This window comes from Pygocentrus nattereri, chromosome 13 (genome assembly GCF_015220715.1).
Source record: "Pygocentrus nattereri isolate fPygNat1 chromosome 13, fPygNat1.pri, whole genome shotgun sequence".
Lineage (NCBI taxonomy): Eukaryota > Metazoa > Chordata > Actinopteri > Characiformes > Serrasalmidae > Pygocentrus > Pygocentrus nattereri.
Window position 1 is genome coordinate 9,437,353 of NC_051223.1, and position 25,290 is coordinate 9,462,642.

At 39.7% G+C, this 25,290-nt stretch overlaps 1 protein-coding gene across 13 annotated transcripts in view; it reads left to right on the top strand.

Moving 5' to 3' along the window:
- The window catches only part of mapta (microtubule-associated protein tau a), a 47,439-nt gene extending 23,525 nt beyond the window's left edge, over positions 1-23,914 (top strand). For 3 of the 13 annotated variants that reach the window (XM_017720526.2, XM_017720530.2, XM_017720537.2), the window contains 14 exons: positions 149-226; positions 715-792; positions 1,461-1,481; positions 3,360-3,394; positions 3,500-3,640; positions 5,079-5,145; positions 5,317-5,355; positions 6,248-6,516; positions 6,913-7,005; positions 7,319-7,411; positions 8,905-8,997; positions 12,994-13,075; positions 13,470-13,576; positions 21,305-23,914. In XM_017720526.2, the coding sequence (XP_017576015.1) occupies positions 149-226; positions 715-792; positions 1,461-1,481; positions 3,360-3,394; positions 3,500-3,640; positions 5,079-5,145; positions 5,317-5,355; positions 6,248-6,516; positions 6,913-7,005; positions 7,319-7,411; positions 8,905-8,997; positions 12,994-13,075; positions 13,470-13,576; positions 21,305-21,502 (1,394 nt within the window). In that variant the 3' untranslated portion in view covers positions 21,503-23,914. Of the gene's footprint in view, positions 1-148; positions 227-714; positions 793-1,460; positions 1,482-3,359; positions 3,395-3,499; positions 3,641-5,078; positions 5,146-5,316; positions 5,356-6,247; positions 6,517-6,912; positions 7,006-7,318; positions 7,412-8,904; positions 8,998-12,993; positions 13,076-13,469; positions 13,577-16,888; positions 17,016-21,304 lie in introns of all 13 variants that reach the window. The other 10 variants (XM_017720527.2, XM_017720532.2, XM_037543922.1 and 7 more) reach the window with 7 other exon arrangements.
- The last annotated feature ends 1,376 nt before the right edge of the window (positions 23,915-25,290 follow it).

A 25,290-nucleotide genomic window follows, 5' to 3' on the forward strand; every position in this document is an offset into this window, starting at 1 on the left:
TATCCTTCTGACTTTGGTTCATAATCAGCATATTACGTTGTTGAAGCTTTAACTGCAGTCCTAAAGGCCAGTGAAGAACCAATGACCCAGTTTCAAAATCAACTACAGATTTTTAAAACTGATCCGCTTCTCCTTTGGGAATTTACAGAAGCACAGGTTGATGAAGAAACAGCGTTAGAACTTGAGCATGCCGAGAGCGCCTCCTTTGGTGAGGAGGATGAGTGCGGTATGCAGATAAAAATCAGTCTGCTCTTCAGCTGTTTTGTGTTGCTGTATTAGTCTTTCTATTTTTTGGCATTACATACTTGGAATTTTTATTATTTTAGGCTACATAACTTACCTAATCTTTCCTTGCAGTTTTGGTTATTGTTGTTATTTTCTCCATTAGGTTTCTGTTGACATCCTCCAACATAACAGACGTGTTTCACAGCTAATTCCACAGCATGTACTTTATTTTATTAAATGTGAATTGCTCCTCACAGAGTGTACACCCTAGTTATTTTACCTTAAGATATATGTGCTTTCAAAGGTAGCGTCCCTCTCAAAGATAACATTCCATTCAGACACAAAACAGATAATTAATATTTGAAGCACTTGCCTAGCCTTCCAGTTTTTACAGAGTTAAATCACCAAATATCTGCGTCCTGTGGGTAGCGAATACACCTGCACTCAATGACTGAAGACTCTAATTGAGTTTAAATCCTTGTCTAATAGAGGGGTCCGTGGATTCTGCAGAAACACATGGAGAGGCTTCACCACTGTCTGCTCCCGCTGAGGCAAATGGGCAGTGCGGTAGGCACCACCAACTCCGCTAATTGCTGCCTTTCATGATCAGTGTGCTTTGCACTTGGCTGGAATGCTATGGTTTTGCCTTCAACCAGCTATTAACATCTGAGAGATTTTGCCTTTGTGTTGTTTTGCGGCAGCATTCAAGTAGCCGGATTACAGGCTGTGCGTTTACCCTTTTTAGTATCAAAACTTTTTATTTATTTTCTGTTCCCTGTTTTAAACGAATGCTTATGCAAGCCATAACTTTGCTCTGCCAATGACCAGCAGTTGATCATGTCACTGCATAGATGCCAGAGTCATCAGAGGACAGTGTAATGTACTTCCTTATTCACTTAGCTTAACATCAGTCACACTGAATCTTCATGGTTGCTGGATCGTTGCAGTTATACTAACATAGGTGTGATGTCTAAACAAGTGCTGCCTGGTGTGAAATGGAAGACTGTCAAGAAGACTTGCTCTCACGCTGCACTGAACAGTAATCTGCTTGCTTTGGTTTTCAGGACTAATTTATTTTGCGTTCCCAAGTCTAAGCATGTCTTTCTTAATTCTTAATTATACTAGACAAGCTGCTGAATTCCTTGCTTCTTTGCCCACTATTTTACCTTTTTCATTTTAATACATAATTCTCTAACATCTGTGTATTTTCTTTTTTCCTGCCATTTGTGAACAAGGAGGAGCTACATCTCCAACAGGTACTTTAAAGCTTTTGTCACTTTTATTTCTAATAAGCCACATTCATTTTTCTAAATCTGTTGGTAAAAGAGCCATGTCACCATTTTTCAGTGTTTGTACATCACACCAATGTCACGTTAATCTCTGCTACTCTAGTAATGTATTTGAGTGCTTCCACATGTACAAGTTCCCATTCTCATGATTGTGAACTGCAAGGTGCATTTCATGCACACTCTAATTCAGGCTATTTTTTATGCTATAGCTGAGAATGAACACCAGTCACAAAATGATCTCATTTGTGCTGTCATCCTTGTTGTTCATTGTGTTAACAAGGCCAGCAAACGTCTTTGTGATGTTTGTTCTTTGTCTTTACCATTTCATTGTGTCTCCACTGTTCTTTTTTATGTCTGATTGAGTCCTGATCATGTTCAGTCTACTCTCTCTTAATGTTAAAAAGGGGCATTAGGGGTTTGGATGTTAATATTCAATGCAGAGTAGTTGGGCCCTTGGCATTATGAGACATGGGCTGCCCTTAGGGCAAAGTAGCCAAAGTGGAGGGTCCATAAGTAATGAAGTCAGGTAGGTCATTTGCACTGGTCTCTACTGAAAATCTGGAAATATGTTTCCAGATTTAGCAATGGGCTTTGCTTCAGGGGGTAATGGCGAAGACCAGCAAGACTCAGATTGGAGCTTTGTAGGCCACAGGCCAACAGATGTAGAAGAAGAACACTTTCTAAGGAGCAGCTGGAGTGGCAGACCTAAGCATCCACATCATCGACCCATTAGTCCTGATCGCACCCGGAGCCTGTCCCTGGAGAACGACCTCCCTGTTTCCTTCTTAATCCGTAGCGCTGCCCTGGAAGACCTCACAGCTGTTGGGGACAAGATTAAAGAAACTGAGGAAGCCCCTGTTTCCTGTGAATTCCCCCAACAAGGACCTTCCATTGACGATTTTAAGAGCCACCACAAAGATGGATTGCGAACTGCAACTTGTCGGCCTAAGATGACACAGTTAGGAGATGGAGATACACCCACTTTCAGCATTTCACATTGTTCAAATGGCACTTTGTTGGTGGATCCAAGCCTTGAATATGGCCAAGGCATTACTATAACAGAGCAGGACTTTGCTAGTTCCGAGCTGTTACCAGAAGACCACATGCAAAAAGGAAGATCCGAGTCTGAGAGAGACTTTTCCTTGGCACCCCAAAAAGGTGCTGAGTCCCAGTGCACTCTAAGCTCACATGACTCTCAAAATCTGGAGATGGACGGCAAAGAAGTTTCTTGTTTTATGAAGAGCCCAGTTGGGTCTCCAGGCACCTCCCGTGGTTCACCGGCTAGAAAATCTCTCGTTCCTGTGGCTCAGTTTAAAGGTCTGTGCTGCCATGTTCAAGTCCCAGTCCAGTCTCTCTTGTTTTGTTTCCCTCCACCTTTGCTTTACTTGAGCAGCTTAGCCGTGCCGCACTGTCTTCCCAATAAAAAGCGTCTAGCAAAGTAAATGCAGCATTGTAGGAAATCGCCTGTTGCCCCACAAAATGTTCAGTTTTAGTTTCTCTTTCTTTGATTGTACTTCTGTCACCCTGCTGTGCTTTGATTGCTCTTGGTTGGCGGTCTTGCGGCCTGTTTTTTGCGCTGATTGACAAAAGCCATATTTGCTGGCCACAAGTCCTATTCAGCATGTCACAGCTGCATGAACGTGTGTGTTTCTTGTCACCATGACTGCCAATGACTGCAGGCACCCCATCGCCCATGCACTTTCATAGTATGCCCAATACAAGAAAAGCAGTTTCTTAAGGAAATCAAGGAAAAGGTCAGTTCACTTCAGTACATGTGGCCATTGTGGTGTAAAAGGACAAGAGAAAATGAAATATTGTTTTGACACAACACTGTCTCTCCCGCAGCTCAAGCCAGGACTGACAGTGATGCTGAGAAACGGGTAAGTGCATCTTTTCTGTTTTGTTTTATTTCCATCATTTCACCCACTATGTGTATTCTCTCAGTTCCTCCTGGTCGATGCATTTTCATTTCATTACCTCCAAAGACACCCAAAACACCTCCTGCCAAAACTAGACCCTCTTCCCTAAAGAAACCTTCCACCATTGTGAAAAAATCCAAAGTTTCCTCCTCCACTAGCTCTCCCTCAACACCTGTAAGTGCCGTGCTCAGAGAAACGCAGCCAAGGGTGAGTAGCTGAGTGAGCCTTGCCCACCTGCTGTTGATTAAAAGGGTTTGATCCACATTCCTTTTCTGATAGTTGTATGCTCTTCTTCAGCTCTGCTTAACAATACATTAGTAGTTATAATAACAACATATGCATCTCATCTCCATAGTGGTATTTGCTGCATGGTGGTGTGGCCTACATGCTTAAAGTCATTTTGGCCTAATAAGACGCATATAGATTTATTGACATATTGTTTATTAACAGTGTTGTGACACTTTAACAGTCTTTGTAGCAGGAGACCTTTGTGACGTCAGCTTAAAATTGCTTTACAGAGGTTGATTGAAAGAATAGTTAATTATAAAACATACAATTTTAACAACTTCACCCCGTACCCCAAATTAGTCAAGGCATTTTTTGTTTTTGGAAGTTGCTTCTTTATTTTTGAACTGGAACTATGAGGCTAATATAGCTTACAAATAATGGAAGTTAATTATAATTATAATATAATTATAACTGCCATGTAGCATTGCGCAAACTGTATGCCTAAGGTTACCTACTCACTAGAATCTGACGCAGCATCATAAACGCTGTCTCCCAGTGTATTTTATTTAGGATGCTGCGTCAGCTCTGTTGGATTAGAAACGTTCAAACCAAGTTCAAACCATTTCAGCTTTTGCTGCAATATATTCTGACAAGGTGTCACGTCAACCAATAGAAACATGCAGGCAGAAAATGGATGAAATTCCAAGTAACGCTGTTTACTCTTTTTCTGTTCAATGTGACTTCTTTGCCATTGTGGCTGTTGTCTGCTCGGCTAGTGCATGGCCATCGCCAATATTTTCTTTCGCTGGTCCATATTTCTTTGTTTCTAGTCTAAATGTTTCGTTTCCCACTGGATTTCGAACTGTACAAAGTCTGTGCGGCTCTAGCGGAATACACGCCTTCTAGACAATCTGTGTACATATGCATCTACCACTCTGTCCTTGCGTTGCCTAGTCTATAGGCATCCTAAATCATCACACATTTAATCTCAAATAGACTCTCTGACACTATATGACATATTCTTATAGAGTATGACAAAATATGGACAAAGGATGCTGCATAGCTGTTAAAGTCATCTTGAAGTCTTGTCCATTTTTGTCAAGCTTTCGTTACTTAACTACATTAGCCTTGTATCTTAAGTGGAAGATGAAACAAGCAAACCTAAGATACCAAACGTGCCTTGGCTGATCGACTATGTTTTAGGTGCAAATTTGATTGTCACTCACCTTTTCCTTTAAGCAGAATGGTTTGCAATATGTAAACTAGTAGGTGTTCAATAGTGGTCATTAGTACATGGCATACTAGAAATAGTAGACATTTGCTTGCTGTAGTCACAGAATACAGCCACGCATACAAGACTGATAAATCACATGTCACTCATCAACAGGGCTAACCTGCATTTTATTTTGTCTTTTAGACTCCAGGTAGTGGCAGGCCTCATGCTGCTGGCACTAAGATTCCTGCAATGACCCCGCCTCAGTCAGGTGAGTTCCCAGTCTGCACCTCAGGAACAACTTGTAGAACTCTTGACTGAGCTGCTCTCAGTTGTGTGGCTGTCTTGTACATACAGTTATAGTTAAACAAGCCTGATATCGTATCATCTATATGTTAAGAGCTCCCTGCTGATGTTTTTGATTCTTGTTCTTTTACAACAGTGAAAGTGGATCCGAAGAAACCAGTGAAGAATGGAAAAGGTAAATGAGTTGTGTAGAGCTTGCAAGTACACATTTTAGAGACTTGCTTGAAAGAAAAGCTTACCTTATGATCATTTAATGTATTACTGTATCATCAGAATACTCAGTATTGATCCCAGCATTTGGTGCACCATGAAGAAGAATACGATGCTCAGAACAGACAGGTCATATTACTAAGCATTGTCTCACTTTATTAAGTTATGTAAACTGATTACAGTAAACAAAAAAAATTTAAGCGATAGTTCAGCAAAAAATCAAATTTACACAGTATTCTCTGTACTTTAAATGTACATGATCAGCGTTTTGGGTATCTGATGTTTGCCTTCGTTTTGTATTGGAACTATGAGGTTAATAAATAATGGAAACTTAAACCCCACCAATTAGTAGCTTTTAACCTGCAAGCCTGAAGGGTCACGCATTTGCCTCAAATCGTGTGGAGTTGTTAAGTAATCTCCAATAGACTCTCTTACATGGTTTCTGACAGTGTATGACTCATTGTTATGTATAAATACAGACAAAAATACAGAGAAAATTCATGTTTCACGATGTTGCATCTGTTTTATATCTATCCAGTATTCTCTTGATCATCTCATTGAGATTACTTAACACCTCAGTGCAGTTTGCATAGTGCTAATTGAGGGGCTATTACTTGTGAGCTACATTAGCTTTGCAGCTTTGGTGTAAAAACAAAAAAGGAGGCAAACTTCAGACACCAAACTTGTCTTGGATGATCAACTCCAATTTGGGTTAAATCTGAGTGGACTGTTAACCCAAGCAGTAGTCGGGTTAAGGCTGTTTAAATTAGATTTTTCACCAAACTATTGCTTTTTAAAAAGTCAAGCAGTGATATTCGAAAAGTTGCTCACACCACTTCATCCTGTCCTTCTCTTAGACTCCCCTAAGACCCCTGAGGCCAGTGGGCAGAGCAGTCCTGGCACCCCAAAATCCCCCTCTAGCAAGGCTCTTGGTGGAAAACCGCCAGCAGGGAAGGACATGAAGAAGGTAGCGGTGATCCGCTCCACCCCCAAGTCTCCCGGCTCCCTAAAGAACCGCTCGCCAGCCCCACTAGTTGCTGCGGCCACACCCATGCCTGATCTGAAGAACGTGCGCTCCAAGATTGGCTCCACTGAAAACATCAAGCACCAGCCTGGAGGAGGCCGGGTACCTCAATCACTTCTCATCCACTTTACTGTCAGTCTGGTTATTTAGATGAGGATGCTGGTAGAAAGTACTGCACCATTATTCTACTTCAGGCATAGAACGTTTGCCATTTTGTAGTTTATAGTTCTGATATTTAAAGGCAGTGATAATGATAGCGCTGATCTTGTTTAATGATTTATGAGCATGCATTTAAGTGGGATTCCACCAACATTTCACAATTTTTGTATAATTCAAAGATAAAGATGTAAACAAAGTCATTCACAGTGATTTGTTGTGAAACTCCACACACTGTCACTTTAAATACATTTATTCCAAGCTCCACCGTCAGTCAGCACATCCCTTTTACTCTAATCTCTTTTACTTGCACTCACTTCCCAATACTTTACCTTTTTACAGGTCCAAATACTTGATCAGAAGCTGGACTTTAGTAATGTTCAGTCTAAGTGCGGCTCCAAAGACAATTTGAAACATGTACCTGGAGGTGGAAAAGTGAGTAACTAAGGAATGAAGCCTCAGCGTTATTCCTACAGTTTTGAAAAACAGAAACTCAAGTTACCCATATCTCCTTTCTAGAGTCCAGTCATTGCTCTTCAAAAGTACTATTATTTTCTCTGGTCACACTTTTTCTTATGGTAAGCCTGGACGGCTTGTAGTACCTTTCAGATTCAGATTCCTTTATTGATCCCAGGGGGAAATTGCAGAAGCTTTCAGTAGCTTCCAAAGTCTCATCACAGCATGGTCATGATCTGCAGCATTTGTGGTCGTTAATGTGTGGCATGTTATCCTTTCCTCTTGCTTACAGGTCCAGATTCTGGACAAGAAGGTGGACTTCAGCAGCGTTCAGTCTAGGTGTGGATCTAAAGACAACCTTAAGCATGTTCCTGGAGGAGGAAAGGTACGTGACCCTTCTACAAAGCCATGTGCTTGGTCTTATTCACTGTTTTAGATGTCTAAACCTACATTATAAGATCTGCTTTGTTGTTTTTAAGTCTATGTTAAGTTACAGTTCGTACAACAGAGGCCATCTTTAGGATTGCAAGTGGACACATTCTGCCTTTGAAAGACTGATTGCAATTAAGAGATGGAATATTGGACCTACTGAGGTTGTGTCAGGGCTTTGCCATATGGTCCACAAGGCACAAATGTTATCCAATGTATTATGCAGCCACTTTAAAGCCACTGTTATTGCTTGAGGTTTTTGTTTTGCTATTAATTACCAGTTAAATGGCTGCCACGGTTTTCAGAAAACTCGTCTGAGTGCACGAAATGCCCATAATGACACGCATTGAGATTTCTGTGATGATCAAAATGTTCATGTCCAGAAAAGTCAGTGCAAACATATTGCAATATTCGACCAGCCCTATCAGTAGCTAAGGCAAAGACTAAACATTTCCTGTAATAACGTTGATGATCTGAGATAATAAAGTCTAGAAAAGCCTTTCTAACTACAGGAATTTTCTAATTCAGGTCCTAAAGAATTCTTCTGTACATTTACCTCACACAGGTCCAAATTCTTGATCAGAAGCTGGACTTTAGTAATGTCCAGCCTAAGTGCGGCTCCAAAGACAATATCACACATGTACCTGGAGGTGGAAAAGTGAGTTACGGTGGGACGAAAGCATTTTCCCCATAAATTTGCCTCTGTATGTTCATTCCCTATCAAAAAGAAACATTTAACATCCTGGTCCTGTCACCACTGCTGCATGGCAGTCGTAACTAATCAAGATGCATCCTACCAAGACTAACTGACCTGTTTCTGGGACAGTCCTTGGCTCACCAACTGTATCCAGTATGGTCTTCTCAGAGGCATAAAAGTACATGTGTTTCACTTTCCACTGTGTTCTCTTCTTGCTTTAGTCCTCAAGTGAAGCTATTTGGCATTTCAGAGAAGATAATTATTTTCTTTCTAAACTCTTCCAGGTAAAAATAATTTATCAGAAGCTGGACTTAAGTAATGTTCAGTCTAAGTGCGGCACCAAAGGCAATATCAAACATGTACCTGGAGGTGGAAATGTGAGTAACTATAGGATGAACTCAATGCCTTCAAGTCTTGGTTCTTCCTATAGTTATGACCATTTTATGAAGACTCTTGTTAGCAAAATACCCCTCTGAACTCCCCTATATCTTGTATCTCTTTTCTATCAGGGTTTGTCTAGAATACAGACACTAGTTCTTCTGTTCACTAAGTTCTAGACTTCTACTTTATTAGCTTTCCAAGTCAAAAAGAAACTTGTGGTGTGGCATAGTGGAGCAATGGTGGCTCTGGGTTCCTCATAGACGGGCTCTTCTCTTGTCCTCATTGGCAGTTCTCTCTGCCCATCAGCTTGTTAGCTTGTTTGAGAAGGATAACACTGCCGCCCTCTTCCTCACACCTGTTCACTCTTTCAGGTTCAAATTCTCGATCAGAAGTTGGACTTAAGTACTGTTCAATCTAGGTGTGATTCCAAAGGCAATATGAAACACACACCCGGAGGTGGAAAAGTGAGTAAACAAGGGAGGAGCGGAACATCTCCAACCTTGTAATATATCTCTTCTCCCTGTGGTTTCAGTGCCAATTTACATTAACTGCTACAGATCTTTGCCATTTCAAGAATTTTTCATTAATGCACGGTAATTGCTTGTCTAGTCTCTGAGCTAGTCTGTCATATTGATCACTCACCACCTGAAACTCACATCTCCCCATGGCCCTTTGACATCTGTATGTGGTGAACAAGTTAATGAATATTCCAGGTATTCCAGCTGCTTATAGTGTCCTATATTAATATGGGTGAGATACCTTGTAGGAGTGCATCCCATAGACCTCTGAAGTTGTCTTTCTGTGTCCAGTGTCATGACCATATTAGAAACTCTGGGTCAGAGTATGAGAAAAATGACCAGCATTTTCAGAAAAATCTTCCAAAATGTTTGGCCACACGTACATCTGGTGTTGGACAAACCGTATCAGGTTTACCACGGTTCACTGAATACTACCAGCCCAGGCAGTTCCACAGTTGCAGTGCAGTGTCAACCAAGCAGCCAGTGCAGGCTGCAATGCCACGTTGGTCAGATACCCAGTCCAGAGAGCCTCGTAGATGCGATACAGCTGGAAAATGGCATTCATTTTTCCCACAGAAAAAACATGCTTAGAGCCAGAGCTCCTAATACAGGCAAGACGCCAACTACAGAATGAGGCATGACTTCAGAGGTTTATAAAGCCTGGAGTCCACATATACGTCAGCTCCACTTCTGCTTTCCTCAAAGTAGAAGTGCTGATGTAGGAACTGTTCCTGTCACTGAAGTTATGGTAAATATGAGAGGATTCTAGTTCTGCACTCCTACTTTAAGAAGCTTTGTGAATATAGGCCCAGATGGAATTAGTGCACTGTGGTAGCAGTGCAGGTTTAAAGCATTAGCAAGCGCACTGGAGATAAGCCAGTGAAGTTAATAAGAGATACCCTTTACTTTGTACATTTACAGTTTTCCCCTTAACCCAGATTTGATAGATCAGCCAAGGCATGTTTGGTGAAGTTTTCTGCTTTCTTTTTGTACTGAAGAAATGAGGGTAATGTGGATAGCAATTATGGGAAGCTCGGTACAGTGATAACTGCATACTTTGCACAGTTGACTTTAAAAGTCTGCTTTAAAAGACAGAGCTTGCCTAAGTAATCCTGTTGTATAATGATAATAATGTATAACAATATAATTAAATGGCACAAAAAGTATGAATAAAAAATAATACACAGCTAACAGCTAACAAGCACTTTTCCATTCATTTTTAGCTACATTAGCCTTGCAGCTCCTTGTGAAAACTAAAGAAGCAAGATTCAGTCACCAAACATGTCTTGGCTGATCAACTACATTTTACGGAAGTCTGTAGAGGCCATGAACTATTGCTATAGATTTCTGGATTGTTATCTTGAGATAGCAAGATAATTAACCTGTTATTGACCAGGGTATATTCTATCAAAATTGTAAATAACTGTAATTATTCAGTAACTGCATGAAATAAATGTAAATTTTTATTTTATTTTATTTATTCTTTTGGTAAAAGCTCCTCTCAGATTAACAGGTTTTATGATCTACACATATCGCTATATGATTACATGTACTGGTGAAAGCCAAAAATCTCACACGCTCTTTGTGTTATTTTTATAAAAGTAATGTTTACAGAGCAGATCACTGAAGAGACACCGTCTGTTTATAGTTTATAGCCCAGATTTGGGGAAAAATAGGTCGACTTTTTGTAGAAAAACAAACTGAGTTCAGCTTCTTTTATTATAAGGATTTAAAATGACACCAACTATTAGACTAGAGAGAAGAGTTACAGCCTCATACGACGCCCAGCTTCTGAATGTAGCTTATGAAATATGAACGTTATGAAGAATATGACGGAAGCACTGGTGGTCTCGAGTTGAAGAGGTTAACTCATTATATTAAGATAGCAATTGTATTATCTTGAAATAACAAGATAGATAACTTGTCATCTTAAGATAACATCTTTTGTCATCTTGAGATAACAGGATAAATAACTCGTAAAAATAAAAATAAAGATAAAATAATTAACTTATTATCTCAAAATAACAATCCAGAAAAGTATAACTACCTCATGGCCTCTCCGGACCTCCGTAACATTTAATATAAGGGGTTTGTAAAATAGATTTTTCAGCAAACAGTTGCTTTAATGTGTGAATAGTTACTGTAAATATCACTCTTTGTTCATAATCTCAAGTCAACTAACTCGTGGCTGTGAGACAAGAGCCTGTCAACCACCAGTCAACACGCACTTATAAAGCTTGCTGTTCTAAAGCCTGATCCATTGAGGTGGAGTAGCTCACCCCTCATTTCTGAAAGATGGAACCAGCCTCATCCCTCAGCTTCAGACACTGAGGGGTTTGTGCCGCTCTGGTCAGCCGGGGCCGAGCACTCCTTTGTAGTGAACCGTTGGCTGTAATGAGGAGATGACCTCATCGCAAAGACAAGTGTAGCCTTTTTGTCCAGAAAATCCCCTGACCTTTGGCAGTTGTCATGGCGATGAGGTCATCTGATCTATTTTGAGGATATGAGATGGCGCAGGGTCTCTCTATGTGTTTGTTGCGGTTCCATATGGCTGAGTGGGTTGTGAAAACTACCAGGCTGAATTAATATATAATTTCCTACAGTGCATTAATGCAAGTCTTTTGTTTATCATTTATTGATGAATGGTCTTCACATCAGCTCAAGGCGGTTTTCTAGAAGCTGTAGATGAGTGTCAATAGTCTTATCCATGAAGATCATTCTGCAGAACTAATTCAAAGTCAGAGTTAAAAACACATTTTGGTCTTTTAACTGACTTGGACTTTAGACTGAAGTCGTTTGGCTTTGAGTGACCCTCTATCTTAATTAAGTTTTACTAAAATAAATGATTGCATTCCATTTTGTCACTACCAAAACAATTATAATACCATTGAAACTTTACCAAATGTTTCAGTGACTGTTTCGGTGGTGACAGGTTTAGCTTAATTTGAGCAAAACTCAGCCTTGAGCAGTTGTACACAAATACAGTCAGAATATTTTCATTAAAAAAAGACGCCTAATTGTATTTTCTGCAATTAAGCTTTATTTCCACAGATTGAAATTTAGGGGTTAGGGTTGAGAACAGACCCCTCCCAAAAGACAGTACTGTCTAAATTATGATTTTGTATACTGTTTTTGGAAGAAAATCTCATATCTCCAAAATAGTAACTTTACAGGAGAAGCAAAAACACACTTTACTTTTAATGTAAGTCAATGGAAACAGACTGTTTTCCAATTAATTTTGGGCTATTTCTGTTGGTCCATTTATCGAGAAATTTACATACAATGTAAAGGACAATAGGTATTTTCAAATACTTGAAATTCAAGCTGTCAAACACTGAGAAACGTCAAAAAGGGAGATATGAAGTTGTCATCTGACAGCAGCGACATATTTAGCTTATTGTTATTGAAATCTTTGTAAATATATACAGTTTGAATACTTTAGAACATTTTTAAATAGTTTTTCTTACTGCAGTTTGAACTAATTCGGTAAAATGGTCCATATGGGGTTGATGTGGATGCAAGAAAGCCTTTGCGGATCAGGCCTTTGTGGATATGATTAGATTAGTGGACAATTAACCTGAAATGCTACTGTATAACAGTGTAGCTGTTGACCTATAAATGAAGATCTATATTATTTGGCCTTTTCAATTTTAGTTCTGCCATTGATTTACCTTTAAAAATATCTGATCTATGAAGCCATTAGAGCAAGCAAATTTAGTAAATCTTCATTTAGAGTGTTTGTTCACATTGTGTGTCTAATTATTGCTGCTATTTCAAATAAGACAATACAAATAGACTAACAAGGCTGATTGTTTAACAAGGTAGAGTCATTTGGTGTGTCTTTTGCATGCTCTAATGGTTGGGGGGTCAATTGTTGTAAAGGGGGCTAGACTAAAGTGTGCTCACATATAACTGTACTGTTTTTCCTGTCTACTCTTCTAGGTCCAGATTTTTCACAAAAAGCTTGACTTGAGCAATGTGCAGTCAAAATGTGGCTCAAAAGACAACATCCACCACAAGCCAGGTAGATATGTATATGAGATAGTATATGAGGTATTTCATTCCAAAATATTCTAACAAAAAATGGTTTGGAAAAAAAATAATGTAATAACAATAATACAACAACAGCTATTAATAAAAATGGTTTGTCAAAAGAGTAATTTTTTATTTCTCTAACATAGGGTGTATTAACAATAATACAGCTCTGGTATTTTTTTTGTATATGTAAAGGCCATTTCCAACAACTTGCATTGTAGTAAAATTAATGGAAGTGGCATTTTATGCGTTTTGGTATAAAACCCTTCATATATCTTTCCACAGAGACTGAAATTAGGATGAAAACTGAGAAACACTATATTGTCCAGCCTTACCATGCAGTACTTTTGTATAGTATTCATTTTTCTCTGCGTCTCTTCCAGGTGGAGGAAACATTGAAATCAGGTCAGAGAAGCTGGATTTCAAGGCTCAGTCGAAGGTCGGCTCTCTAGACAACATTGGACATGTGGCTGGAGGCGGCCAGAGGAAGGTCAGAAAAAGAAAAGAAAGACGGTTTCAGCAAAAACAGATCAGTAAAAAAATTTATATACATATATATATATATATATATATATATATATATATATATATATATATAATTTACTTCCAATATCTTTTATTAATAAATCAAATGAAAGTGATGTGGAAAGTGAACTGGAAGGCTCTCATTCACTGCTCTTGTTTGGAGCACATGAGATGCTGCTGCCACTCATCTGCGATAAAATGTGTAGTTACGGTGAAATAGGATTTTTGTTTATATTTTTTGGCCTGTACTTGGACATCAGCACATACTGAGACATACTGGACATAAAATGTTGTGGCTCCCAAGGTGGTTTGATTTTTGTTGAAAGGACAAAATGGCTCTTAATATTTGTGTTGTGACTCCTGATCTAACCTAGGCTTTCAATGCAGAGGGAGCCGGTCAGATTTCTCACTCATCCATGTGTGTTTTTGTTATGTGCCACCTCAGACTGCCCAGGTGTGGCACTTCAGCATATATATATATATATATATATATATATATATATATATATATATATATATATATATATATATATATATATATATATATATATGATGTTGGAACAAACCTCTTATCATCAAAATGGTAACTTTACAGGTGAAGGAAAAAACATACTTTACTTTTAATGCAAGTCAATGGAACCAGAATTTTTAAAAGTAATTCTGGACCAATTCTTTCAGAATTTACACACCATGTTATGGACAGCAGGCAATTTCATGTTACATCAAAGTCTGAAAAACACAAAAAATGGAGATAGAAGGTTTTGTTCCAGCATCAGTGTGTGTGTGTGTATATATATATATATATATATATATATATATATATATATATATATATATATATATATTTATATATATATATAGTAACGGGGAGCGAGGAGGCGTACGCATGCGTGGAGACAAGCGAGATTTATTAAGGGTAAATCCAAAATCAGGGTCATAACGGTCCAAAGTCAAATGGCCACCAATTGCGGGACAGACACAACAAACAGTACATCCAAACACAGTATATAACATCAACCACAACAGAGACAAAGATCAGCACAAAGACCAGCTAACACAAGGGGCAAACACAGGGCTTAAATACACATGGAAAACGAGGGACAGGTGGAAAACAGGTGGAGACAATCAGGGGCGGAATCATGAAACGAGGGGGCTAAACCAAAACCAACGCACATGGACAGGACTGGGAGGGGCCAATCGTGACAGACACCCTTTAAAGCAGTGTAGTTAGGCCAGGTGTGTCCAGTCTTACAGGGGGCTGGTGTAGCTGCAGGTTTTCATTCCAAACAAGCAGGAACCTGATTCTCCTTGTTTAATCAGTTGGTCAGTCATATAAAAACTTGGAAAGAAGACCTGCAGCCACACCGGCACTTCGCAGATAAGATTGTACACCCCTGCATTAGGCAGATCCCCTTTGTGTGCTTTCTCCTCATGACCTCACTGTCCATCTTAACAAAGCCAATCATCTAATCCCTCCTAGTGATTTTCTGTAGAGAGTCAAACCAGGCAACTCTTCCTGTGAAACTGTCACCAGAAGGTCTAAGCAAGAATTGGAATTTGTGAATAAGTTTTAGTTGCTGTTTGCTTTTCTTTTCTTTTTCTTTGTAAAGATCAACAAAAGGCTATGGAATAATGTCTTTGTTGCTTATCAGCTTAGTCTCACACCAGAAATATAGGATTAATTTAACCCTTTAGAAAATAAAGACAACAAGATCAGATGGAAAGACAAAGGAGAGCTCTGATTGTCTGATACTATTTCTCCAAAATAACGTTAGAAGAATCGCCAGTAAGTTGTGAGCCATCACAGATCAACATTTGAGCAATAAAATGGTCCTCTGGGTGACCTTTCATTGAGTGAAAATTACTCCACCGCAAGATCAAAATTCTCCTCCCTCTATCCACATCACTCAGCGCAACCTAACCAGCAGAGGTGTCTATTAGCTGATGTTACAGAAATAGCAGTGTTGTGTTGAGCTGTCCAACAGTGTTGACTGAAGCCTTGGGTTCACTACACGACTTTTAAAGTCTTAACAGATTATAACAGACTGGGCGTCTCACACCGTCACAGTGGTTTGCAGCTGATTTTTTGGGCGACCGAAATATTGGGGATCCACACTAAATGATTAGAGATCACGCTCTACACAACTTTTCAGCTACTGCTGAACCGAATGGAGCTCACTGAACCCGTACTAACTCTCACATGCTCCCGTTACTGGGACATGCAAATAAACAAACATGAGCCGCTGCTGTTTTCTCTGCCGTTTGCGCTGGAACAGTAAAGAAGCAGCAGGTATACATGTTTACATGAGAATCATGGATTTAAAAATGTGGTATTTTTATAGTTTTAAATGTACTCGATACTCAAATAAACTCAATTGTGCCTTAAACTCAGTTTTGCTCCACACATTTGTGCTCTCCGTTTTCATTGGTTGTTGCAGGAATCTATTCAGTTTGAGTCATTGAGTTGGGTCAAAAAAGTCAAACATATTTGATAAACTCTGGTCTGAAACGCGATCAGGAGGTTGTAAATCTGAATCTGCGCCCCTCAGACACGACTCGATTCTCTCTCCAGTTGTCGACTCTGACTGACACTGCCAGCTGACCAGCTCAGACACAGCCAGACAAAATCGGGGTAAAAGTCGTGTAGTGTAACCCCAGCTTTAGCAGCAGTTTTAAAAGATGTGGAGTTTCATGCATCTTTGAGGAAGAGTGCTAGACTTCACCCTCCCAGCTTGGCAGCATTGTGTGACAGGAAGATCTAATTGGCTAAATTGGGTGAAAAACTGAGCAAAAAGAGAAAAAGAAGAAAAAGAAAACACTTTTTTTCATAGCTCTTTTCCTATTTTACCAAGTGTGCCAGAAATTGTAGATGATACTTCTGTGTTCCTTTCTGTCCATTTGCATTCTGTCACTTTGCTTTTTTCCTGCACTGAGAGTTGTAGGTATTTAAATGGTTACCTGACCTTCACTGATCTATAATTCACACCAACCCAGAAACAGTTAGCATGAATATGCACAAAGCAGCAGCTTCCAGGACATTTTTTGCTTTTCTTTAAGCTTTTCAAAAATGTTTTCAAGCTTTTCTTATTTTCATTTCATTTTCTGTTTCTGTGCTTGTGTTACGTTTTACTTTTCAGTTTAGCCAAGAAATGATTTACTTTGTCCTTTTGCATTCTGTGTGATTTGTGTTGTGTACCCATTTCATATGATTTTTCATGTTTTGGTTTCATTTGTTTGCTTGTGTCACCATTCATTCGCCACTGTGGGGTGTGTGTAGAGAGAGAAGGGGAAGGGTGCAGGCTCTCTCTCCCCTGACCCCACTGACCCCCCAACCCCATCATCCACCAGCCTCTCCCCAGAACCCATCCACCTCAGCAACCCCCAGATAAAGATTGAGGACTCCAGTAAGTATACAGTAAGGGACTCACATGAAATAAATCTGCCTCAATTATTACCGTAATCAAGTTGCATCACTAAAGCCTGTTAGTCTGCAGACACTGTGAAGTGTTCAGAGCTGGTAACACTGAAAATCGCAGCACTGCTGCTGCAGTGACAGTAAACTGAAATACAAGTATTAAAAAAATAATATTTAAGTTGTTTACTGAACAAGGACACACAGTGTCATTGATACGAAACACTGCTCTTATGATCAATAAAAACACCCCCTTGTGGAGAATCTTCACTCTGCTAAACATGAACGAGTGACTTACAAGCTCCATGAGGTTCTTTGCATCAAAAAACTACTTAAATAAAAACTCCCGACTTAATCCTGGCCTTACAAAAATGAAGGTAGAGGTTTCTTTGGCTAACCCTGTAGCTTACAGCGAGTGTTCGCTTACATGAGCTGAATTCGGCAGCTAACAGGCTCTCACACTAAAACATAAGCAGCTTCAGGGAATGTTCTAAAATGACACATGTTAAATACAAATAATAAAAGAACAAGGTGTCTGTTTAGCAGTGGTGGACAGCAAGTAAGTAAATATAGTTAGTTTCGGTTTATTTTGTGCGTTTGTACTGAAGTTTTTCCATTCTGGGTGACTTTTTACTTTCACTCCACTACATTTCAAAGTCTAATATCTGACTTTTCCCTCCACTAGGTTCCTTTTGGTTTCTGTGTGTATAAAAACTTAACATGTGAAAATGAAAGAAGCACAAAGCAAGAACACCAATCAGGGCACAGCGGTCACTTTGTTTAGAGCTTGTTTTGACGCGTCTTTTTTCTGAATTTATACAAAAACCATTTCATTTTATAGTAAATGAGTTTGGGCTGGTTTATGTTTATGAACAGAGGCCTACAGATCAGTATAGTAAAGGAAGCTCATTTGTGATCCTGAGTTTAAAGCCAGTTTTTATTAAACTTAAACTTGGAACTAAGTTGTAAATAAATCTGAAACTGAAACTTTGCTTGTGTGTAAAAAGTGATTTCAGAGCCACTCGGTTCTACCTGACGGAAACTGTTTACCTTCAGTGTTTTGCGCTTATGATCATTTTAATAGACGTCAGCGTCACTAATTAATGACGTTCTATTGAAAGACTGGTTTACCAAGAGAGACGCTGGAGGACTTTCACCTGAAATGAGTTCATGAAGCCAGTCTGGTTGTAAAAATGATAACAGGACATCAGAGCCAGAATTACTCTTTTAGTACTTTTACTTTATACTTAAGTCCATTTGAAGGTAAATACTTTAGTACTTCTACTGAAGTGGAGGTCTAAAGGGAGGAACTTCTACTTTTACTGGACTAATATTTTACCTTAGGTGTCTCTACTTTAACTCAAGCACATGATTTGCGTGCTTTGTCCACCACTGCCATTTAGATAAGATTGGAAGTTGTTTTTAAATCATTTTGTGTATTAAAACTCAAGTGAAAATTGGATTTACTTTGGATTATACTAAAAATACAGGTACTGTAAGAGGAGTAGCTATTGATCACCATGTTCCCAAGTGTTGATTGAGAGTGGCAGTAATAAGTATTTCAAATAAAAGAAGCTAATTACTTTGTCATTTTGTCCTTTTATGTAACAATATTGTATTTCCAAACATTTATCCTATAAAATGTACAAAAACGTACAATAATACCACTTAACGGCTACTTGCCTCTGATGCCTTGTTTCCACCCAGCATTTACATGTATCTGGCTGACTCAGTCATAAGTGAACAGCATTAACGACAAGTATGATGATACAGTGATCCACATTGTGGTTCAGTCACTCAAACCGACCACATAACTTTTTAACACTAAAGCATCTGCCAAGGACCACCTTAAGCAGCTACGTCATCAAAGCAGAGATGAAAGCAGCTGCGCAGTTCATTTTTCCAACTCCTATGAAATTTGTTTACAGGTTGTGTCAGTCAGTCTGCGCTCTAAACCCTCATAACTGCCCTTACATTCATGTTAATGCTGTCGGAACAAAACCTCAAATCTCCATTCTTTTTCGAGTTATGACATTGTTTGAAGATGCATGTTGCCCTTTACAGTGTGTGTAAATTTCATGATGAATGGACTAAAAGAATCGGACCAAAATCATTCAGAAAAGCGTCTGCTTCCATTGACTTGCATTGAAATTGAAGTAAGTTTTTTCCTTCTCCTTTAAAGTTATCATTTTAGAGACACAAGGTTTTGTTCTGACAGCAGCGAAATGAGCAAGGACTCCTTTGGTCTAACAACTAATGCAGCAAGAGACTGATACTGTAAATGTGGATAGTCCCCTTCATCCAGTGGCCATCCACGCATTTAAGATGCATGAAAATGCCAGGTGTAAACAGCCGTACGTCTCACTGTCCACTTATGATCACGTTACTCAAAATGGGTTTTCATACCAGCTGTAGATGGGGCCGTGGTAAGGCTTAGTCAGGTGGTTTAAGGCTTGTTTAGAGAAGAATTACGTTGCCACACTAGACTTATTCCTGTTTCCCTTATGTTTAGTGATTTTTTTCACTTTTAAACTTTAAGCAGGCTGGAGTTCAGTGCAGGAGTGTGTCATTTAAATGAATCCCTAACAAAACATGTCCAACTACACTAATGTCAGTTTTAACACAAGCTGTTTGTCGACCAGTCAGAAGAATCAGACCTTTTTAAAAACCCGATCCTCAGTTTTAGAGATACTAAGAGAAAGATGTAAACCTTTTCCATGTAAATACGTTAATATGCCGAAGACTGAGAGGCTTTAAGACCAAAGCAGTTGACTACAAAGACCAATTTATGTTTAGGTAGTGTGCATATTAGCCACAAGAGGGCGACAGTCATGCCATTTTACCCCGTCATTCTTTTCCATCTCATTCTGAACTTAACAAGACTTATTTTTCATTTATTAATCTTAAGGCGTTTAATTCAGTATGGACCATAAATGAAGGGAGTGAGTGTCCACATACAGTATTAAGGTTTAAAGGAGTTAAAGGAGTCATCCAGCGTTTTCCAACCTAATCTCTGTCTGATGCCTCTGCACCTTACATCAGCTGCCCATTGCCTTCTAATGTATGCACTGTTAGATATTGAAATTTAGTTGCTTTTTTTATTACTCAAATTATGTCAATGCTGCTGAGAATCAAAACATTTTGCCTTTCAATTCCAATTTTTGAGGACAAAAGTCAGTCTTAGCCAGCGTGAAACAGTAAACATGCTGCACTCTCTGTTATTAATGTCAGCACTTTCTGATCAGTCAGTAAAATTACTTCCATCAACACAAACTCATTCCTGGTTTAGGCCACACCCACTTTCAGGTTGATATTTAAAAGCAGGTGAATAAATATCCAGGTCTACGTATAAGTGTATTTTTTATACTAAGCAGGTTTTCAGTTCTTTTATTAAAGGGGAACTCCACTGATTTTTGAATGTTTCTGTATAACATAACAACTATGATGTAAATAATGTGATTTTGAGAGCGGTTTGGTGTGAAACGCTCTGTTCTAGAGAAACGTACTGAGTCAGAATTGTTCACAGTGGTGGTGATGGGAACCAGACGCCTACCTCTAAAAGCCCCCTCACAGAAAGTTCCTACATGAAATTATTACGAAAACATGGCCGAAAGCCTGAGACATTGTTTTTGAGAAGGTTTTGGCCTAAAACGTATTTTTTAAAATGCACTCACGGTGCAGAGATATATGCAGGGTTATCTAATGCAAAATATCTCTTTATTTATTAAACATTTATCACTATTCCACTATGATCATTACATATGAAAACTCAGAATCAGGCATATTCTGTAGATAGGTTCACTGGAATGGCTGGTGTTATAGACCCCTGGTTCACCACCACTCAGGATAGGTTTCTCTAGTATGGACAGTTTCACACCAAACCAGTCTGAGTGACCACCAAATAATTCCGTTTTAAAATGCAGTACTGTGCGGAAGTCTTAGGCCCATTTTCAAAATCTGTGTAATTTGTATAATTTGTGTTTATTTGCTGAGAAAAGTGTTAATATGTAAATAAACAAAATGTATAGAATATTAAATAATAATTATATATCTAATGTATATTGTGATAAACTCACTGCTGAGGTCAGTTGTTTAAAAATTTGCCTAGATACCTAAAACTTTCACACAGTACTGTACATCAAATTCCCTTTTAAGTACAGGGAAGCGTATTGAAATCATCTGTGGTAGATTGTGCCACACAGTTAAAAATGCTGTACAGTTGTCTGAATCAGTGCTGGTGTTTCTTAACAACCTGCGTTTGTTTTCCTTTCACTCGGCCAGATTGAGACGCACAAGCTGATGTTCCGCGAGCAGGCGAGGGCGCGGACGGACCACGGAGCTGAGATCATCTCTCTGGAAGAGTCTCCCCAGCAGCTCAGCACCGTCTCCTCCTCTGGCAGCATAAACATGGCCGACCCTCCGCAGCTGTCCACCCTCGCGGACCAGGTGACCGCCTCGCTGGCCAAGCAGGGCTTGTGATCCCCCTCCCCAAGTCCCATCTCCTCAATTCCAAAACACACCCGTTACAGTAAACGTACGGATATACAGGTCATCTCCCCTACTTCATCACTAAAGGACGTCACTTCACGGCCACGCCCATGCCAAGTAGCCCCGCCCATCACTGTTAAGATTTTCTAACGTCGTTTATAATAAGCCTGCGAGTGTTCTTAGAGTCACCTGTCCAGGGCTGCTGAAAGTGTCCACTTAACTGTACCCCCTAGAAATCTCTCCCCAGTATATCCTTCCTTTGATATATGTAGACATATTTTCAGAAACAGTGCTACATATTTGTACGGTTTTTACCTACACCTTAGATATGATAGCCTAAAATCATCAAAATCATGTTTGTTATGTATGAAGTGTTGTTTAAAAGCTCCCCACTTTACGGAACATATGGAATTGCATTGTGAAGATGGATTAGTAGCTGAAATGGTGAGATTTGTTCCCGGAAGAACAAGCTACCTTTAGATATTCGTCCCAGTTTTAATAAACGTGAAGTATTAATAAGAAAAAGAAAAGGAAAACATGGCTGTGTAATGATGAGCCTACTTAGAGAGCCTCATTTCAAAACAAGCTAAATCATCTGCGATACTTTCCGCAAAACCGAGCGAGATTTGGTGGGCTTCGTAAAGGACACGTGGTGTTTGTCAGGCACTTTTCTTACAGTATTATTCTGTGGATATGAGATGTATTTGATATGAAATATGCCTGCTGGCAGTCCTTTGTAGATGCCGCTCCTACTTTTCCGTTTGCTTTACTGCTAACAGATTAATCACGTTCCGTGTATCTCGACCACTGACATGCAGCGTTCTCACCCTAACACTGTCGTAGCTGAACCTCTGGGGACGAGGGTGTCGGTGTAGAAGGTGAAACCTTTGGTTGAAAAGCCTTCTCGATGAACTTGTTGTGGCCACATGAATCTTTACAGTCCCGAATAAGCTGCTGTTTATTCTTTAGAACTATGTGCTTTGGTGGTGAGTCAGTCGTAGGAGTTAATTACGTTGTGTTGTCGAGTCGTGAATGCAGTTGGAGTAGATGCCAAGCGTATATCTAGGAGCTATGATTTGATCCAATAATCTGCCAAAAGTGTTATTTCTTTTCACTCTTTGTGCTTAGTCCACGCGCCCTTATGAAGTGATATGAGAAGTATTCATTGAGTTATTGCCAAACGATTCTCCTCAAGGTCGAATCGCGGTCGGCTCTGCCGTGGCTCGACGTCGTGTATCTTGTATTGTCCTTATGATCCATTACGTTGCATGGAAATTTGCATTTCTTTTAACCGTCTTGACTCAACATGCAGCTACGCTCTAAAAAGTAGGGGTGGGCGTGGTTATTCGAATAAGCTCGTCTTCGTCTTCGTTTATGTAATCGGTTATGCAAATAAGGCATGTGGAACAAAATGAAACGTCTCAAGTTTTAACTGCACGCAAAACACGAACGTTAAACCTTCGTCGTTTATTCGTAGCAGTATCAGATTTGTCCCCATTGGGGTCACGAATACTGTTGGTTTAAAAACGCAGATATTCGAATAGCGAAACCTGTAAAGTGCTCATCCCTACAGCGTCATTTTACGCCGCCTGGCTGTTCGACTCTTCTGAAAACATGCGCCGATTTCTCCGCTGCGCTGCGCGGTCCAGCTCGCTCTATAAGCTCCCTGCATGCGTTTCACACGAGCGACTGCGGTTCCCTTTTCTTCCTGCACCGTCCTGTTTTTTCACGGTATTATCCTGTAATCTGGATTGTGCTTTTTTAGCATATCTATAGCAGAGGAAGGGAACTCACTGTCCAACATGTACCCCCCACTTTTCTATGTGACGGAGAAGGAGCTGTGTAGATAGCGGTAGTATATAATGTATGTGTGCTATATGTTTATGACTCATCTCGATCTATTTGCCAAGGAACATGAGGGCTGAGAAGAAAAAAAAACATAGCAGAGCAGTTTCAGCGGTTGTACTCGCACCACGATAATCTGCATGCTCAAGTCGTTTGGTCATCTTCGTTTCTCTTTTTCGTTTTTTGTTTTCTACACGGATCGGCAGTGCGTTTCTGAATGTTTTCCTTGGACGGGGTTTGTGTTCTGTATGTGGTATGAAGGGGCAGGGACGGGTTTTTGTCTCGGGTGGAAGACGTCGCGTACGAGAGCGTGTCCAGGGAAGGGCTTCGTGATCCAGAAGTGACCTTGTGAGGAATTATTATGAGCGTAGCGTCCAGTCACTGACCCCGAGGCTGGACTGAGGAGGGTTTGCCATCCTGTTGTCACTGACACCATTCACCTGTTTGTACGTTTTAGCTTGGGAATTGTGATTGTAAATATTGTTCTAGTGTGTTTTATTAATAACTGATTCTTGTTCATGTACATGTGAATTTGGAAATAAAGGATATAAAGGATAACGGTTCTGTTCGCTGTTGCTCCTTTGCTCCTGTCTTCGCTGTGAAGAAGGTACGTTTTGTTTGTATGCGCCAAAAAAGGGGAAATCAAACACGATTTACAGGTAAAAGCTGTTGAGCATCACCAGAGAAATTAGATTGTTTATTTGTGAATATCATCGTTTACAGAGGAATATGAGTTTCGAACCAAAAGAAGTGGCATTACTGAGCGAGGGGAGTAAATTCAGGCTAAAACAGTGAGTGAGCTGCAGTGAGTCGCCCTGTAAAGCCTGGAATAATGATTTAAAATTAAAGGGAGTTTTTCACACCATGTCGTACGTCTTTATGTATAAACGAAGATCCAGCTCGATGTTTAGGCCTCAAACGATCTCAACATTATACTGATATAATACATTTATGTTTTGTATTTTTTTCCTCATTATGTCAAATTAGCAAATAAGCAGTAATTGTGTATTATAATGTGCAGAAGTGTGTCTCTGTACAGGATGGGTTCATTTTAAGGATGTCAACAAGATGATTTGACCTGAGGCGCCTAAACGTTCGTGCATGGCTGTACTAAAGAATTTAAACATAATAGCACACTGAAAAAAGATGGTTCTTCAAGAGCTCTTTAGTAGAAAGGTTTAATGTGGCATCAAAAAGGGTTCTTCTGTTGTTACAAGCTTGACATCGTAACAATAGCAGAACCCTTTTTAAAAAAGTTCTATATAGAACCATCTACAGCACATTGTTCATCAGTCTGAAGAACCTTTTCACAATGCAAAGAACCCTTTAATCATGCAAAGGATTCATTGAGTCTTCATTTCTTGTAGTAAAGAACTCAAATGTTTGTGTGTGCTCTTAGTTTTGGTATGAATAAATGTCGACGTACCACCTTTAACTGGCCAATAAAACACCAGAATGGGGCCTTCAAGCATCAACACATACATATACATATATATATATATACACACACACATATACACGTAGGCCACTTTATTAGGTACACCTTGCTAGTAAAAGGTTGGACCCCCTTTTGTCTTCAGAACTGCCTTAATTCTTCGTGGCACTTTCAACAAGGTGGTGGAAACGTTCCTCAGATATTTTGCTTGGTTATTTGAGTTCCTGTTGCCTTTCTATCATCTGGAGCCAGTCTGCCCATTCTCCTCTGACCTCTCACATCAACAAGGCATTTTCGTCCACACAACTGCCGCTCACTGGACATTTTCTCTTTTTTGGACCATTCTCTGTAAACCCTAGAGATGGTTGTGTGTGAAAATCCCAGTAGATCAGCAGTTTCTGAAATACTCAGACCAGCCCGTCTGGTACCAACAACCATGCCACGTTCAAAGTCACTTAAATCCCCTTTCTTCCCCATTCTGATGCATGGCCTGCACTTC